Genomic DNA, 18,838 nt, shown 5'->3' with positions numbered 1-18,838 from the left:
CAAAAAGGTAACGTATAGTTAGAAACATATTTGAATCGATATTGGCAAAAACTCAACCCTAAAGATATGGCAACGATTGATAACATATCAATAATTGCCTCAGACAGACTCTCTTTAGCCATACAATGTGTTGGTTGACTTGGAAAGCAATTCAGAATCATCGAAGTGAAGTGGAGCCCAGATCGGAGGACCTAGTCCACCTAAGGGAGACTTTATTTCGACTCCAAGCGGAACTGGATGCTGCCTACGATATTGTCAGTGAGATGGACTTTGATCTGGATGATGTACGTGCAAAGTGCGCTTCAAGGAACCACAAATGTCATTTAAATCCCTCATAAATTACAGGTGTATCTGCTGGAAATTCAAAACCAATGGCTGCGCGACGAACTAAAAGAGTTAAAAGCCAACGCTGAAACTGAAGGTGGAGAAGTGTATGTGGCACACAGAAACAGAAAAGAGCGACCATCTGCACGACATAAGCGACGCATCTATAGACAGCAAGTGGCATGCGGCATGCTTGGACAGAGCCTCAAAGAACTGGCACTGGAGCGTAGATATGCACGCCAATGGGATGGATCAATTATTGGGGAATTATTTCGCTGCCAGTTGGAAGCGAGTGACAAATGAATCTTTATATTGTACAGTTTTAGGTATTAAAGCTTATCAAAAGCACTGAGGAAGAGGAAACTCTTCAGCTACGCTTATGATAACGATGGCACACAATCTTTATTGGATCAAACAATTATCAGCAATCACAAACAAAAATAAAATAAAACGAAGCTCTGAAGACCTATTAGGACAGCCAGAATTTTCTACACTAATTAAATAATTGATCTAGGTCAATGATTTATAAACAATGCATGGCCAGTGATTTGTTAGGAAGGTCTTTGAACAGTGACCAGTTGGAAATTCCACTGAAATTCTACTATTTGTATTATTAGTTTGTTTAAAAGATAACGAAAGCTGTTCAATGTGACCGCCTGCGAATATGGGGAAAATGCGCAAAAATATTATTTAACGATCGCTATCGATCTGTGTCGATCGTTAGCCAATACTTTATCGGTTTAATATTTGAACTTGATTTTGAAATTCCTATTTAGCTTTAATTTGGTTTTTGTTTAGCTGTACCCCAAGCTGCAATCTATTGCTGTTTGAATTAATTGCTTTATTTATTTCGTATCTAATGCTTATTTTTCCCTTTCTGCAAATCCATGTGCAATTATTGGCTTACGTTCGTTTACAACATGCTGTGGGCATTTATGGCACCTCGTGGTACACTTATCTGTATCCACACTCCATGCATAAATCAACAGAGCATCTAATTTCCCTGTAAATAAATAGATTCAATTGCATTTGCAGCTATGTACACTCCCACTCGTTGAGTTGAGTGTTTGTAATGCATTTGTGGCTCCCCAAATGGATAAATTTATGAGCTCTTGAAATTAGATGGATGAAGCACTTGGGTGCTGTCAGGTGTAAAAGTGTGTCGGTTAGGTAAATGGACAGGATGAAGGGAAAAGTTGCTTAGAGTAAACTCTTCTTAAATAAAAAAAATGAACAGAATAATGAAATATCAGTGCTTAAATTATAATAAATGGAATTATCCTTCACCCCCATTTCGAAATCAAAGTTCTTAGATATATTTCGGAGTTTCTCTAAATGTAAGACTTTATTTAATCGTGTCCCGACTCACGCTTTTCGTTTTCATTTATGTATGCAGCATTTTTCCATAGACACACAATATTTAAATACAATACAATATATGCATGTATGTAATGCAAGTAGAGTTTCTTTTGTATATATTTGTTGTATATATCTGTATATGTTTATATATGTATCGCAATAACTGTTCGCGTGTTTTATATTTACAATACATTTAAAAGGCGCTTGCAGCGATTTAAACCCATAAAACAAATGATTTAAGCACGATTTTTGTTCTTTCGGTTAGATGATCTACATTTTGCCTAAATGAAAAAATCATTTCGTTGGGTGTTTTCCAAGGGGGCCAAAGGGGTTTTCCAAATGTCTTTGTGTGCGTTTCATATTTTTTGTCATGTGTGTGTTATGTAAGACATACCTAGTAAAGATTTTTTGCGCGAATACAAATCTTATTTTTGAGTTCTTTTTTTTTTCTACCTTTTTTTTAGTACATAAATATTTGTTAACGTATTTTTTGTCGTAAATATTTAGCCAATAACTTGAGACTGAGTCTAAGGTAGAGAGAGGAAGAGAGTTTTATGGTGAGAGAGGAAACACTTCTTATAAACTTTGATTTTTGTTTCAACATTTTTTTTGGAGCAACAGTTTAACGTTTTTATTTGGTTGTTTCAGGTGTAATATAGTGTGTATATATAGCTTCCGATATTGTGTAACTATTAATTAATATTATGCAGCAGTACCTGCATAATCCACAATAAATTTATATATTTTCTTTTATGTATGTACAATGCATAACAAAACAAAACAAATCGAATCCATAATCGAAGAAGACCTGAAGAATGTTGGGAGAATTGTGAGCTGAAAAAAGTTTGGGATAACTCCCAACACTCCTTGTTATGTTCACAGAATTCGGATACTCGTAGATATTTTCTGTTGATTTAGACATCAGTCTCGGAGCGCCTCCTTCGTCCAGGGCCGCCGGCAAAATTAGCCGCAGCCAGACCCATGCGATGTTTCGCCTCCTGTGTGCCCGAATAGCCACGAGCCAATCCAAAGTCCACAGTTCGCTTCGAGCTACAAATCGAAGATACAAAGAGAGAGATATATAAGCTATATACCTAAGCCAATCCCTGATCTCTGCTCACTTTTCCAGGTCGTTGCGGGCGCGTATGATGGTGCGTCCAAAGCGAGTCATCAGTTCCATCAGTAGGTCATCGGGCACCTCCTCCAGTTCGTTGTAGCCAGCACCGCCATAGCCTCCGCCTCCATTGCTCTGGCTATTTAAAGTCAGTCAAATGGAAAATTAGACAGAGTTTTTCTTTGTTTGTGTGTCTGTTGTATGAATAATTCGCGGGGTCAACAGGGGAGCTGCAGGATATCTAATTACTTTGGCTCTGTTCAATTTGACATTTGGTTGGACAACCTTCGTGCCGTTCCGTTCATTTGCATGGAAACCCAATTATGTTTTACCATTCAAGAAATTACTAATTAACCTTCAATGAATTTTTGATAGTTTAATTCTGCTGGCCGCCCCTTAAGCGGAAATTGAGTTTCAAATTCTGAGAAAATCTTTATCTTTTCACTCTCGTTCTGCTACTCGAAGGATGTGTGTGTTCTACCCCTGCTACTCGAAGGATGTTTGCTCACAATTTGTGGCAAAGATTTGTATTTTTTTTGGTTTTTGGTTCTGTCAACGTTTACATTTTGTTAATTGAAAATTGTTCCGTCGTGTGAGGACTTTAAATGTGCAGAAGACGCTGACAAGACAAGGGAAAAGTGTGAAGCGTGAAGTGAAGCCTGCAGACTCATATGTAGATGGGCTCCTCTGGGTCCTTTCCCAGAATTTCCATTTTCTAAAAACCAAATGCACAGCAAACAGTGTCGTCGTGTCTGTGAGCCAACTTTTGGGGTAATTGCTTTCGGGGCAAATATTTTTATAACACCATTTTTTGGAGGTGCTTTGCCAGAATTTAATTAACTTATGAGTGTGTGTGTGTGTGTGTGTGTGTAATGTAATGCAATGTGTGAGGGATAATCTACAACTACCTGGGCATTGGTGCTGCCTCGGTGCTCGAGATGGCCAACAGACACACGACCAGAAGGGCCACAGCAAAGCAAGCGAATCTGTTTGTCATCATTGTGGTGGCCAGGTCTATAAAAAAGAAACAACAACAGATATGGGTTACAGATACCACAAACTAAATACTAAATATACATATATTTAAAGCTAAGCGACTTAGGATTAGTGCTGGCACTAGGGTCAACATCAATCAGAGACAATTAAAAATCGATTCGACACCGACACCAGCAACGTCACTGGCTCTGCCATTCGAAACGAAACGGAAGTGAGGCAGTAGACCAGGTTTTCCATTAAGTGATTCATTAACTGCTCAACGAAGCAGGCGACAATCCCACACCCAGTCGACAGCCGAGTCAACCACCGTTACCATTCCCATTCACAAACCAATCCTGCGAGAACTACTCCCTGCCCTACAGCATGGGCGCTCTCTACCCGAGAAGGGCGCAGCATTTGCTCTACCCCCAGTAAAGGGTAGCTCCCTCCCTCACCCACTGTAACTCAGCAATTCATTTGCGTTGGCTACTTGCTAACAGCAGCGAAATGAACTGTTTGTTGTCTCTCCTGCGCTGTTGCTTTTTTTTGCATTGCTCCACTGCACTTCCTGCATTTCCTGTCACTCCCTTCCAGTGCCTTCCTGTTTTGCTGCTCCTAAATGCCGTTGTCGTTGCCTTTGCCAGTGTTTTGTGTACTGTGTTGCAAAAGTTTGACATCATCATTGGTGGGACTGGGACTGGGGCTGGGGCCCTGACTTCTCTTTGACAGCTGCTGACAGCTCGAGAGACACAAGTCCCCGGACACGCATCATTGCCCACGCAACAGGCTGGACAAATGAGATGCTTGACGCTTACACCTCTCATCGAAGTATCACAACTCATTTGGATACATTTTCTTTATGCAGAGGGTAAACATTTGTCATGGTCTTGAACTACGCTTTCGATCATTTCCTTTACTCAGGGGTTAAGCATTTCTCATGGCCAAGTTCGAGTGGGAGCGTTCTATGTCTAGTCTTAAGTAGCTAGAAGCACCAGCCTATCATGTACATTATTTTCCATATTTTAAACCACTAAAGCCCTTCATTGGGAATCAATGTAAGACAGATAAGATTGTAATTTCACCTTGAGTAGTGCTTACATCGGTCAGACCTTCACAGACATCACAGAACTCTTGAGATATTCAAAATCGCTTTATTGATTCGCTGATTTGTTTAGGCCACTGGTGCAAAGCCAATGCGGTTGTTGCCCAAATCAAACTCGGTGTAGTACTGGCCAATGAAGACATCGCCCAGGATCCAGAAGTCGGTGCCCATGTACTCAAAGGCGGACATGCAGTTGCCGTCCGACTGGATGATGTAGGAGGCGGGGGTCAGGGTGAAGTCGGTGCCGCCAATGTTGAAGGTCACATCGGGCAGGGAGCTGACGCTGGAGCAGGCCACGTAGCCATCCTCATCCACGCTCAGGATGTCAACGAGAATCTCATAGGCCTCATAGGGCGCCACAATGAGGGAGGTGCCAGTGTCGGCAATGGCCTGGCAATCGCTGCAGAGGGAGTTGCCATCGGAGCTGGCGCTGGCCATGGTGAACTGCCAGTAGCCCTGCTCGGAGATGGGCACATAGGTGAGGGCTCCGGTGTAGAGGGAAGAGTCGGATCCGCCAAAGATCAGCTCGCCGCCATCGCTGGCGGAGCCGGCGCGGGCCAGATAGAAGGAGAACACGGACTGATCAACGAGACCCTCGGAGACCATGTTGTAGAAGACGGGAGCGACACCATCGACGGCGAGAGCCTCGTAGGCCATGCCCAGGATGCCGTCAAAGTTGGCATTGTTGAAGTTGGTTCCAGGCTCATTGGTGGACTCAGCAAAGGTCTGGCTGGTGACTGTCAGTCCATTGACATCGACGGTGTCCTCGGACAGGTAGCCGGTGAGGCTGCCAGTGCCGTACTGAATGGAGAAGGACTCGCCGTTGGCCACATAGCTGCTGCTGGCACTCGAGTCGTACTGGTTGTGGGTCAGGCAAGCGTCACTCTGGCAGGTGTTCGATGGCACCCACAGATTCGAGGAGCCCGAATCGAACAGCACCTTGAAGCTCTGGGCTGGAGTGCCAATGCTGATGGCACCATAGTAGGCCATGTTCATTGAGTTGGCCAGGGTCTCCTCGTTGAGATCACGGGCCTGGGGCAGCTGGTACTTGGTGGCCAGGTACGCCTTCTCAGCGAGCACATTCTGGCGCGTCTTCACAAAGTTCTGCTCCTTGAGGACGGGCACGCGGTGCAGCTCGGCACTGGCCACTGCCACCAGCAAGGCAATCACCACAAAGGACTTGATCATCATCTTTCTTTCGGTTTATCTTTCTTTGTAGTCTACTGAAGTTCGACTAACTGCCAGTGAACGAGCCCACATCCAATTTATAGCCATTTGGCCATCAATCAAAGGCACAAATTGCCACAAAGATTAGATTGGGGTACCTCCAATACCAGACATTTGAGGTTTAAAAAAATATCTCTATGGAAGATAATTGTAATCCTATTTAGCGGCCGGCGCATATCAGGCGTTTCGACTATCTTTTAGATAGTGCAATTCATTCGTAAGATAGAAATCCCTAAATGATTGGACTTTGTTTAGATTTGAAAGCTAATTTAAAGAGCAAGTAAATATTTGTGATAATTAAATATTCTGCTGTGGTCGCGTGAGGTTCAGCATGACATACACTTTTAAGGGTCTTACTAGCGATACAATTTTGTTTACTGCACAGAGCTGTCAGAAGGTACTTCATTCAGGCCGATTGCAGTCCCACAAATAACCAATCGAGCAGAATGAGATTTAGGCGCTGCAAAAATGTTTCATGGAAAGAGGGAATTCGCGGCAATGTGAGACGCACCTTTTACAATTAAATGTCTCAAAAGAGTGGCAGTAGCTTTTTTAACATCTTAAGCATTTCTCTTTGGTACTTTTAAATGGTTCCAAGTCCTCTTCCGTTACCCAAAACCATTCACATACAGAGTAAGTAGATCAAGAGCCATTCAGTTCTATTTTCCACAATTTTGTAGACAATAAGAATTAAAAAAACATAAACAAATTAACCAAAGAGCTAAATCATTTCAAGGACTACCCAAAACTAGATCAATTTCCAATTACAAATACTTTTTTCAACACATTTTTGTCATTCAACTTGTAGAAGAAATCGCCTAAGGACAAAAGCATCATTCCAATTGGTTGATTTAATAGAAATGAGGCTGACTAATTGCTTTTGGCCACGTTCCTTCTGCACTTGCTGTACGCTAGTGATTCCATTCCAATCCAAGCGTTTCACTTTCGCCATCTACGAATCCACTCACCCATAAAAGTATATTTGGTTGGGCAGATAAAAGCAAGTGCAGCTTCCCACATTTAAAGTCCCTAAGTCGTTATTGAAATCCGATTTAAAATCAAATAAAATGTTACTTCAATTGGCAGAAACGAGAACCCAACCGAGAAAGGACAATGGCGATCAATGTGTGCTGATTGACCAAAGAAAATGTGCAGAAATGGTGAGCTCTCTGTGAGTGGGGGTTTTCTTTTTGCGGCTTGCTGGGATGTGGTTTAAGCCACAGGTTATTTTCAATGGGTTCTGGCCATTCGCTTATCGGTGAGTGCTGACCGCACTGCCAGTGTGTCGCCACCACAAGGTCCGAGGAATGAAGGAATCCGAATCGGTTGAGTGCACTGCACACTTTTTTGGGGGGACAAATAAAGTAATCAACGGATTTTACGCAACGTTGGGCAATTTCAGGCACACAGTGCGTATGATTACTGTTTCTGCGGTGACATTTGGTGTGGCAATTATTAGGCTGGTGCCTTCAGGCGACAAATGCCATGCGGGTCGTGTCGGGTCCAATGTCCTGGCCCATCTGCTGCTCTCCGACAGACACTCGCTGCAAAACCGATTATCAATCATTTTTGATTTATGGCCTCCAGTGTGGAGAGGAGGGGAGAGGAGTGGTGTGCATTGCTACTAGTTGCTCCAACTAGTTCGTAAATACAAAGCCCCCGAGGGGTGCCGGATGGGTCATCCAACTAATCGAACAAAGAATCATCCGAGTGTGAGTGCACACATACACCCACACACTCGTATAAATTTCGATTTATATTGTTTTATTTGTTTTCCCTGTCCGCATGGCCCCCAAAGGCATAGGGCAAATAAAAATTAACCAAATAAATATTTGAATAAATATTTGAAAGCCTGAATATATTTTGAATAATGTGAACAAATGTTTGTTTCGGTCAGTGAGCAACAAACATATTCTCATGCCCCTGACAGCTTCACACTTGACTGACAATCGGAATTAGTTGTCTGCCTGTTCATCCGGCCATCGGGTTTCCTTCCGCTGATTGCATTTCCCGCAGCTTTCCTCGTGCACTGACTCGCATTTTATGCACTCCGCGTGGAAGTCAGCCAAGTGTCAGCGTCATTTAATCGAGTAATATATCGCTTCAAGTATGAAATGGGCATTTAGCAGGCAGGCAGAGGAGAGTCATGGCATGAGGTTGCTCTATCAGTGACCTTCGGTGACACTGCAGCAGCAGCAGAACACTCTATCAGTGACCTTTCAAGACGGTCGAGGAACCCAACTAAAATAGTTATTAAATAAATGGCAAAAGAAAATGGGTTTTAAATGAATGAAAGAGAAAGATTAAAGCGAAAGTTTGTAGAATAAGAATTTGAAGAGGTCTCTAAAATAGTTTAAAACCAAGTCTTTCCTGTCTTTCTTTTCACATTTCCACATCCTATTCAATAACCGCACTTCTGCTGTCTAGTCCAGACACCTCCAATGGCACAACTTTTCGGAACTCCTTCCAGCCAACCAATCTCATTAAAACTCAACCCAACTTCAACCAGATGTTCCAAAAATCAAAGCATTACAGTCTAATCGGGCATTAAGTATCTCCTTGAACTCCATCTCCCGCTCCATCAATTCGAAATTCATCAGCAACCTTGGGGGCATATTCAAATCGCATCAACTGGAAATGGCAAAGCGTTTAACCAGGGTGTTGGTAATCTTTTTTTGGCCATGGTAAACCCAAATCAACTGCTGCTTAGTCAGCAAATACATTTGTCTAATGAGATCCCTGGCTATACGCATACCTCTGGGCACCACAAACACACGCTCACACACAGAGAGAGAAAAATCCCACCTTGACCAAAAGCTTTGGCATTCGTACAGAGAAACAGACATGGTCAGGGGTAGCATGAAGACTGGAACTTTAAGAACACTGTACTGGAGGCTGCAGCCAGGACTAAAGAGAAACACGAGAGTCAGACATTGAAATTGCATTGCGTTGATTATGGTGTCCAACAACAAGACACCTCCTTCTGGCCCTCGCCGTGCCCCTTGGCTTTTGTCGGCTGTGGACGCCCGGTGGTGGCCCGCTGCGTTGGTAACTGAAAACGTACTTATGATTGCCGCCGTGGGAGGGGTAGGACTTGGGAGTGGCGGAAACTACGTCCTGTGTTGGGCGGGGGGTCACACGAGTGGGTCATAGTTGAAATTGAATTTGGGTCATTCAATCCCAATGCCACGGCTACACGTTGGAAAGAATCTTTTGCCCTCTTCCTTGAGCAAAACAATTACAAATAAATATATATGCGGCACGTGCTTTCATTTTGTTACCCTGTAGAAGGAAGCTCACTGCGGAAGGTACATAGGTTGGGCTTTAGAATGGATAAACATTCACAACATTTCTATTTAATCTAATCCCCTTTTCTCTCAGTGTTTAAGGACCACTTAAAGCAAATAAATTCTTAAAGATATTCCTCTTAACTCTGTCAAGGAAAAGAGCAACAAAATAATTATGGAAAATTATGGAACCAGTACATCAAATTTTCATATACCCAAATGAAAATTGCGTGTACGTTGAATGAATGGAGAGGGGGATGAGATGGTAGGGGATGGGCTGGGAGGGGGATGCCTGTCACATCAGGAAGTCGTACAGCAAAAGGAAAATTCCTCCTGCCGCGTTGTAATTGGCTGCTTATTGAATTAGTGACAAAGTCGTGGTTGTGTGCTTGTGAACACGCTGTTCACAGTGTTCTAGGCTGCCATTTTAGATATTCATCAAATTATATCTATGTATTCCGTTTGTCAAATTAAGCAAACAACCCAGAAGAGACACAGAAGATTGATTTGGATTTGTCTTGGCAGCAGACGACATTTGCCTTGATTTGCCACCCGTGATTTTCGGGCTGTGTGTTTGCATTTGTATCTGCTTCGGTATCTGTGGCATCTTAACTGATTAGTTGACTAAGCCACTGAGTGTACCGCAGAGACCAAACCGAACTGACCAAAACAATCCCTGAAAAAATCCCACGCAAGTGTTTGGTTTCATCTAAATTCCAAGGAAAGATTGTCCCGAAGTTAAGGTAAGGTAAGGGTCCACTCATTCAGAGGTAATCGCTTAGAAAAGCCACTATAAATCAAAGAGAAATCAACAGCACATCACAGCCCAGCAATTTGACAAGTTGAAGAACCAAATAAAATACTATCTCTGAAAGGCAAACAATTTATGTCCATCAATCAAAGGCAATCAAAGGTAATCTTTCCACCAGATAAGATATGAATTAACTTGGAAATTAAGTTATAATAACGCGTGATGGGTGCCTAGGCACTTGTTGTTTGAGATGATTTGATATATTCTATTAATATTTATAATCTTTGAAAACGTCACGAATATGTTGTTATTTTTTTTGAGAATCTATTTGGAAAACAATTTGGCAAGGCAACTGAAGATAATGCCAGTAAGATATTGTACCTAAATGCGGTTAGAAAATTTAGAAATTTAGGAATAAGTTAGTTCTACAAAATACTAAGGATTGTGTCAGGTTAATGACAGATAAGATAAGCCAAGGTTATGATTAAAATAATAATTACAAATTAAGAACAACCAGCAATATTCAAGCCAAAGTTAAGCAAGGCTACCGACCGAATTCTCTAATGAAATCATTTAAAAGCATCTCAAAAATCAGTTAAACATTTACCACAAATTTCAATTATTAACAGCGTTTGATAACTACTACTAAAAGGTCACGTCACATGACATTAGCTAATTAAACTAATGATTATGTACCATTAAAAACTGAACCAAAAAAAATGCCTTAGAGAAAAGTTTGAGCACTTCCTCCTGGGAGAAAAACTTGCCCACGAACTTTTCTTTATACTCTTTATGAGGCACGACAGAGAAACCAACGTTGTCGTTCTCGTCGCTGCTGTTCATGTTGTGGATAACCCGAGCGTTTCTTGAATGCCAAAAACAATGAAAAAATTGTTGACCCAACCGGAGAAGGCAGAGACGGCAGTTGGACGATTTGGGGTGTGGCATGTGGCAAAGGTGGCACATGTAAAGACAATGAGGTGGAAAAGGTGAGCTGAAGACAGGTGAGGCGAGGCGGAACATTTAACTTTCGGAGGCTAAAAGCTTTGCCCCGCCACAAGAGGCACACTCACATTCTCCAGGGAATTGCCACGCGAGCGAGCTGTGCTCCGCCCGGCCCATTTCTCAGGACTCGAATAAGGATAAGGATGAGGCTGTGGCAGAGGCAATGGCAGAGGCTGTGGATGTGGCAGAAGCACTACCAGGGCACTCTTTACATTAACTTAAAAATTCATTGCGGCCCAAGGAATTCCTTTATTTTTGTTGTTACATCGTGTCCCACCGATCTTCTTCGTTGCCTGAATCTTTAAAATTGATGAAAAATTATGCCAAAAATGTCGGCAACAGATTAAAATAATTGCAGTCTACTCGAGCGGAGGGGTTTGCGTTGAAGTTTCTGTGGGGCAGTTTGGGGTTATGGTGAACAGAACCAGCCACAAATTGTTCCGGCAACAGGTTTAGACCAAAAGGGAATTTGGTGTTAGGCCAAATGTTTTTTTCTTTCTCTCCTCTCTCTCTGCATTTTGTATTCAAATCTAGGGAATTTGTGAATTAGCCTCAGGTGATTTGGCATTGTTGTGTTCGTTTCAGTTTCTTTTGATTTTTGGCTTTTTGTTTGCCTACACTTGTGACTTTTATGTGATTCTTTGATGAGTTTTCGTTAAAAAAAAAGGTCTCGAAGTTTGGTATAGCAAATATTTTAAATAAATTATATATACTCAGACATATTCAGTACCGTTTTGGGAGACTCAAATGTAAAATATTTTAGGGATACACGGCTGGGAGCGTACACACAACTTTGTATATTTATGGAGCAAACTAATTTTACATTTCTTTGGAATTTAAGTGGTTCTCTGGTATATTTTTGGTGTTTCAAAATCTTTTTAGTTTTGTAACAACTGTTGGATTTTATAAGTGAGAAATATTTTTAAAATATTTTTCTAGTTTATTAATTATTAATTTCCTGTTTCCTTGTTGGGTAGGATTGAGACCAATAATAGTGCTGCCTACTTCCAAGGGCAACGCCACTGAATAAAAAATATTGGCTACTTTTAAGAGCTAAACATGCATGTAAGGATTTACAATTGCAATATGTGTGGCTCGTGTAACGAATAGAATCCATAGCAAAACGATGAACTAAGCAAAGAATAAGAACTTGCGAAATACTTTTACACTTTTGTAAACTTTCCAGTGAACTTGCCACGTAACACACAGTGGCAAAGTGCGTCACAAAAAGTCGTAAAATATTCAAATGAAACAAAGAGAAAAGACCGCCAACTATGCTTTGGGGAAAACCCAAATGGAGTGAGAAAATTGTATATGCATTTGCTTATTTTTGAAAAAAATGTTCGTTTTGCATATTTTTTTCAAAAATAAAAGGAGAGAAAATCTTGGAAAAAAGAACAAAAAGAAACTTGTGGCAAAAGTTTTGCTAAATACTTTGTTGAAGGAATTTTTATAAGCCATCCCACACACACACACAAATTGCAAATCCCAATCCCCCGTCATCATGTGCACCAAGTGTCAGCATATACATACATACATACATACATATGCATACATATGTACATGTGTACATGTGTACGTATCGATGTCAATAAAGTGACTGTGGTGCTGCTGGGCTGCTGTTGGGTTGCTCTTTCACTTTCGCTTGATTGCGTTGTCAGGTCTCTAAGCTCAGGTCCCCGCCCTTCCCTCCGGCCACAGGGACCAGCTCTCCAACAGTTGAGTCCTCTATTTGTTGCCTGATAAACTGCCAGTTGGAATGACGTTTGCTGGTTTTGCTTATGTTTTATGTGAGCATTGTTGCCACAAAGTTGTCGCCGCCTCCCACCTCCGCTCCTTCCTGTTTGCATTGAATTTCTGTTTCTGTTTGCAAAATGTAAATGCTGCTCCTCCATATCACAAAGCTTTGAGCTCGTTTGCGCTATTGAAATAGTTATCCTGCCTTTAATTGCCTTTTGCTTTGGTTTAAATAAAGTTTTTGCCACTTGAAGATCTTTGAAATTGCTGTTCAAATGGTTTATATCCTGGCAAAGAATATGAATTGTTCTTTTGGAAACACTCGACTGGCTCAGTGAGCTGGAAAAGTACACAAGAGCAGGCCCCCAAGGACTATACTACTTATGGTTTATGGCTTATGGATGGCAACAGTGGAAGACTCTTCCTGAGTGGAAGTTCAGTCAGAGATCACAGAATGGAAAAATATCATTGCTCAAATATTATATTGTTTCCATTTTAATATTTCCTTCAATTTCGAAATGAACATTTTAAGCCCCCAAATAAAGGACACGACCCACATTTATTTTTTCGTTTCCAGCTGAGGAGCGTGAAGAGTATTTAATTTAAAAGCCGGCCATAAATGTTCAAATATTTTGTAAAGCGAATTTATTACAAAAAAGCAAACTTTGTCATACAAACAATTCAGGAGCAGCGAGGCAGACCCAAGGAGCACAATCCGTGGGCAAAGAGGGAGAGAGTCAATGGAGAGTTTAAGCAAACATTCGGGAAGGAGGAGGAGGACCGGGCACACAAACACACACATAAAAGCCATACCATCAGAGCATATCCGAGGAGTCCGTGTGTGGTGGGGAAATATGCGGCGTGGATGAGACGGATGGATGCATGTCTTATCACAGAATAAGGAATGGCACGGCATTTCCCCTTGCGTGGCAGCATCAGCTTCAGCATCAGAAAATGCTTATAGGAAAATGCAACATAAAATACTTTTTAAATGTGAATAAATATTTGGCTGGGTTACGTTACGTTAAGCATAAAATACCATCAAAGGTGGCTGCCACCACGCTGTGTGTGGAGAGGGTAATGCAAATGGAGAGTGAAAATGTATGCCAAGAGGTTAACATTTACCAGCAAGCAAATTTATATCTCTACTGCAGGCGCGCATGAAAAATGTAAATCAAATGCAAAGAAATATTACCCTGGGAGGAATAGGAATATGTGCAATGTAGAATTAAAAAAAAACACTAAAAAGATTGATATTATTACAGCTGAATTCTGGCAGAAGAACCCAAAAAATGTTGTTGCTTAAACGAAATAAAACCCCAAAAACCAACACCAAAATTAATTGCAAATTGCAATTCAAATTCAGCTTAAAGTTAATCAAAAACCGCAACATAATACCCTTTTAATACCTCTTAGCTCTGATTACCCAAAAGAGTCTTCTCGTATAAGCTGTATCCTTGTTGGTTGTTGGCCACAAAAGTAGAGTATGAAAATTATGTTAATTTTTAGGTGAAAGTTTTAATGATTTGCCCACTCTAAAACTCCACTCAATTTAACCCGAAACTCGTGTGTAACTTTTTATGCAGTTTCCAATTCGGAAGCCTAATTGAAGGCATAAACATAACTGACTGAAGAATCGTGCCTCCAATTACATTTACACCATAAAAACTGAAAAAATTATTATCTCAGTCGAATGCTGTGCTTTGTCCCATAAGAATGCAATAAATGAGGAAATAAGCCTCGAAATGCTGTCTATCTGTGGAGTATTTTATAATTTAATGAACTCCCCTTTGCAGAGACGACCGCGGAGGACCCATTGAAGGCGAAAGCGTGGCGGGCATCAGAATAAAGAATTGTGCTCCGGTTCGGGTGTTTGCTCAACTTCCGCCGAGAGCATGGTAATTTTTAGCCGGGGATTCCCCCAGCTCTGCTACGATGATTAGCATGCATACTCGTATGTGTGTGTGTTGGTTGCGCAGCGGCCAAAGTTCTCAGCCAGCTTCTGGAACACAACACTGGCAAAAACAATTTAATTAATAAAAATATGCAAATTTAATTAGACGAGCGGACAACCGGGGGATCGCTTGTTAGGAGCAATTTTATTCGAAAGTTTTCTAGACCATTTTAGGTGTACGGTTTTAACCCTTTTTTTCTGGGGATTATCCACGCTAAGGTGGAGAAATTTTTCTGCGTTTTAGCCACAATCAAGTGGCGAAATTTACTACGTTTTAGCCACAGAAAAAGTATCGAATTGTGCGGGTTTTTTCTGCCTTTTTGAAGACTTTCGTATAAGTGTTTTTTAATTGATGTCGGAGTATAGGTTCAGGTTAACCTTCAAGCTTCCCACTTGAATTAATTGAGCCTGAAAAAGTTTCCACATCATATCACTAAGACCCAGGGAAAACCAAGAAAGACCATTCCAAAAGAGAGCATTTAGGTGCTGGGAAAACAGGGAACCCCCATTCAAAAAAAAAGCATGTGAAAGGAAGTACAACTGGCATCCAAATCAACTGCCTTCTTACGTCTTTTCCTGCTGCCAAATTTAAAGAAAACAACAATCCCTCCCCCTAAAAACAAAACTGTCGCAGTTCAAAGCATTTAAATAAATAACCCCAGGGGGGACTCTTAAATTAAGTAGTTTTCAACGCCTGTCAGTTCACATTTTGGTGCACCTGAGCCACAAGCTCGGTGTTCTCGTTGTCGGTTCTGCCTGCTCCGACAGTTTGCCCCAAAGAAATGTGGTATGTAATATAAAATGACCAAAAGTGTGTAGGAAATTGTGTGGGCAAAACAGTGGGATGGAATGTGTAATTTATTGATTGAAAATGTAATTGCAAAAATAGTATTTGTTGCTTCAAGGATATCCTCTTGGCTTTGGTGAGATTTATGAAGAATATTTTGGTAGAATTAAATGCTGTATTTATTTTAAAAATAGATTTGGAGGCTTATGTCTAATTGAAAAATATTATGGAAGCTATAAAGACGCGGAAATCATGTAACAAAACACCCAGAGAAAATTGCGATTATTCCATTGCATATTTCACAGAGAGAAAACACATTTAATCAGTTCTTTTTAACCGCAATCCAGTAAAAAACTCCATTTATCGCTGTATACAAAAAAGTGTGCAAAAGAAGCGGATTAAAAGGATTTCATCTCCTGTTTCACAGTGCAAAAACAAATCACTTTTCCTCTCTTACTCGTCAGCTAAGCGGCTTTCGCGCTGCGTCAGAATTAAATAAATGTTTAATCGTTATCACTTTGCAATTATTTTGTTTCTGGATTTTCTATAATTTTAATTTGCTCTACATGCTCATTTTTATGGCATTTTTTCTTCAATTAAAGAAAACTAATTGATTATTTGTTAATACATAAATGGAAATTTGTGGCTATAGCCAGAAACATAATTGATTTGCGAAACGCGGAATTCAATTGAATTTAAAGTAAAGTTTAGTGGGATGCGAGTACAGAGCTCAGTCATTTGATTCGAATCACTGAACAGATGAGCAATTCCAGGGCAAATGAGGTTGATCTTTGGATGCGGGCGAAATTAATTTCCATTGCTTGAAATGCTTAAGCCAAGAAGTTTGGGAAAATATTAAAGAAAATAACTTCCCACGTATATTTCAGCCAAGAACTTTGCCCTGATATTAAGCCAAGAACTTCCCCTACATATTTAAGACAAGAACATCGCCTACATGTTAAAGCCAAGAACTTCCCTCTACATATTTAAGTCAAAAACTTTAAGAAGCTAATGCCAAAGTTTCAGGCAATGATGTAGGAAAACTCTCAACGCAACTACGGCCTCCCATAAAACCCCAAAAACTATCAAGACGATCCAATATGAGTGGCCCGCAGCTTTAAAGCTTTAAATGATTGCGATAATCCAAAGGACTTACTTGGTAATAATACCAACGCAGGGTCGACTTCAATTTTGCAACATAAAATAAAGATTTTACCAGATACAAGAAGAAATAAAAGGTTGCCTAGGCAGAAAGCGCAAGGACGAAGGCGAAGCAACAAATGTCCCGGGCTCAACACACATCAACGAGAAGGGACATCTTGGACACAATGGCGGACTGGGGGTTGCATGTTGACTTTATGGCTTAGGCCGGGGCTAAGAAGCAATTTCCAAAAGGCCAGAGACGGACCGTCTCTGCAGAAATATAAACATACATATGAAATATTTGAGCCATAAAAACATACATAATTAAGTGGAAGATGAAACAGAAGGAATAAATACAATCGTAAATACAGGCGCATATGTAAAAGGGTCAACAATGGACCTAAAAGGAAGATTTTGGGATCAACTTTTGCATTTTTTTGATTAGGAAATCATAATTTCGAGGGGACATTTAAATAAACTCTAAGGAAAAAATAATTGCATTTATAAAGAATTAACTATAATTTCCTACAATATTCACCGAAATTCAAAGCAACCCCGTAAAGAAATAAAATGTAAAAAACTTAAGTATTTAATAATATTAAAACTTTTAAAGAAATTAGAACAGATTACAACAAATTCAAGCTACTAATCAATTCTTTCCCAAGAAATAAGTTTTCCGACGGCTAATATTATATCCAAACGTTTTCACATTTAGTTAAACAATTTTCTTTGCAAAAATATCAAACAAATAAATTCCCGACTGCCTAATTAGTTGATAATTAGCTCAATATAAATATCTTTCAAATTATGATAAAATAAAAAACACAAAAATTCTTTGATTTAAAAGGACGTATTAAATATTTATTTTATAAACAACTTTTTTTGAGATAAAAAAGATTTCCCTTCATAAATCATAAATAATGAATAAAACTCACCTCTTTAATGCAAATGCACAGATAAAAACGGGTTTTCAATTTGCTTGGCACACAAATGTAAGTTTGTTAATATGTTTTATTTGTTATGAAAACTTCACTGGAAAATGCACGGAAACTAAGTTCAAAAACTGAGCAAAACACTTTTAGAATTTAGCAAAATTGTAATAGGGTTAACATTAACCATTAGCTTTTGCATCGGCTGCTGGGTGACTGCACTGCTTTGAGTGTGAAACGTGAGTGAAATCGGCAGCCCAAGAAGCGCGCGATTTATACGAGGCGAAAGGCAAGCCGATGGCCAGCCGAGGATACGAAAGATTTCAACGGTTTCAGGTGGGGAGAGCCGATTGGACCGAGAGTACCGAAGTACAGAGCCCCGAAGAGCTCCCACAGCCCCCGCAAAATACTCGTAGGAATATTTATGAGTTCTGGGTTTGGGGATTGTGCGCAATCATTGGAGGAGACGCGAAAATACAGAGTGCGAATATAATACGTATACGCAACACGTGGCAATTTGTGGTCATAATTCTGAGGCGATTTTGCTTTTCCCTTCCATGCATCTATCCTATCTGTTTATTAATCATCAATTACGCACAATTATCGACTTGCTATCCATCGATCATGCTATCAGTATCGGGCACTAATCAGCCTCAGATTATTTTCAATTAGTTTCCCCTGGCAGCTGTCAGTCGGCAAATCCAATATAAATCCCCCAACTGAATGCATTTCAATGCTTATTAATTCTTTTGGGGCATTATCGAAATTATCTAATTGGTATTATGCTACAGTCATGGACTTCTCCATTCCATGACTAAGCATTAGAGATTATTATATAAAATATTACTATCCACAAATGAGAATCATATCAATGCGTAATCATCATGATGTATGATGATGATGAAATCAGAAAATCACTGATAAAAATCATGGATAACAAAAGGTTATGCCCATTATTTTTGGGTTTAATTGAATAGTCTGTGCGTCTGCATATTTTAGCGTGGGTAACTCCGTATGTACTGATAAATAAAGGTCTAAGGCTTCCGCCAGAGATACCCACATACTTTTTTTTTTTTTTTCCAAGTTTAAATAAAAAATTACAACATAACTTACCAAATTAAACTCCAATGAAAAACGCTGGTCG

General features: G+C 40.3%; 3 protein-coding genes across 3 annotated transcripts; 1 reads left to right on the top strand and 2 right to left on the bottom strand.

Moving 5' to 3' along the window:
• Positions 1 to 45: 45 nt before the first annotated feature.
• LOC117902628 lies at positions 46 to 721 on the top strand. The gene is made up of 2 exons (XM_034814148.1): positions 46 to 284; positions 346 to 721. The coding sequence occupies exons 1-2, from the start codon at positions 126 to 128 to the stop codon at positions 625 to 627; spliced, it is 441 nt and encodes a 146-aa protein (XP_034670039.1). The 5' UTR covers positions 46 to 125; the 3' UTR covers positions 628 to 721.
• A 1,299-nt stretch (positions 722 to 2,020) lies between these two features.
• On the bottom strand, positions 2,021 to 17,918 carry LOC117901333 (diuretic hormone class 2). The gene is made up of 4 exons (XM_034812041.1): positions 17,701 to 17,918; positions 3,703 to 3,811; positions 2,805 to 2,936; positions 2,021 to 2,733 (listed from the first exon to the last, which is right to left on the bottom strand). Exons 2-4 carry the CDS (start codon positions 3,795 to 3,797, stop codon positions 2,598 to 2,600), a joined length of 363 nt encoding a protein of 120 aa, XP_034667932.1. The 5' UTR covers positions 3,798 to 3,811; positions 17,701 to 17,918; the 3' UTR covers positions 2,021 to 2,597.
• On the bottom strand, positions 4,904 to 6,122 carry LOC117901332 (lysosomal aspartic protease). The gene has a single exon (XM_034812040.1). It carries the CDS (start codon positions 6,063 to 6,065, stop codon positions 4,944 to 4,946), a length of 1,122 nt encoding a protein of 373 aa, XP_034667931.1. The 5' UTR covers positions 6,066 to 6,122; the 3' UTR covers positions 4,904 to 4,943.
• Positions 17,919 to 18,838: the final 920 nt, after the last annotated feature.

This window comes from Drosophila subobscura, chromosome U, assembly GCF_008121235.1.
Source record: "Drosophila subobscura isolate 14011-0131.10 chromosome U, UCBerk_Dsub_1.0, whole genome shotgun sequence".
Classification (NCBI taxonomy): domain Eukaryota; kingdom Metazoa; phylum Arthropoda; class Insecta; order Diptera; family Drosophilidae; genus Drosophila; species Drosophila subobscura.
This window is presented reverse-complemented; position numbering and strand designations above follow the sequence as displayed.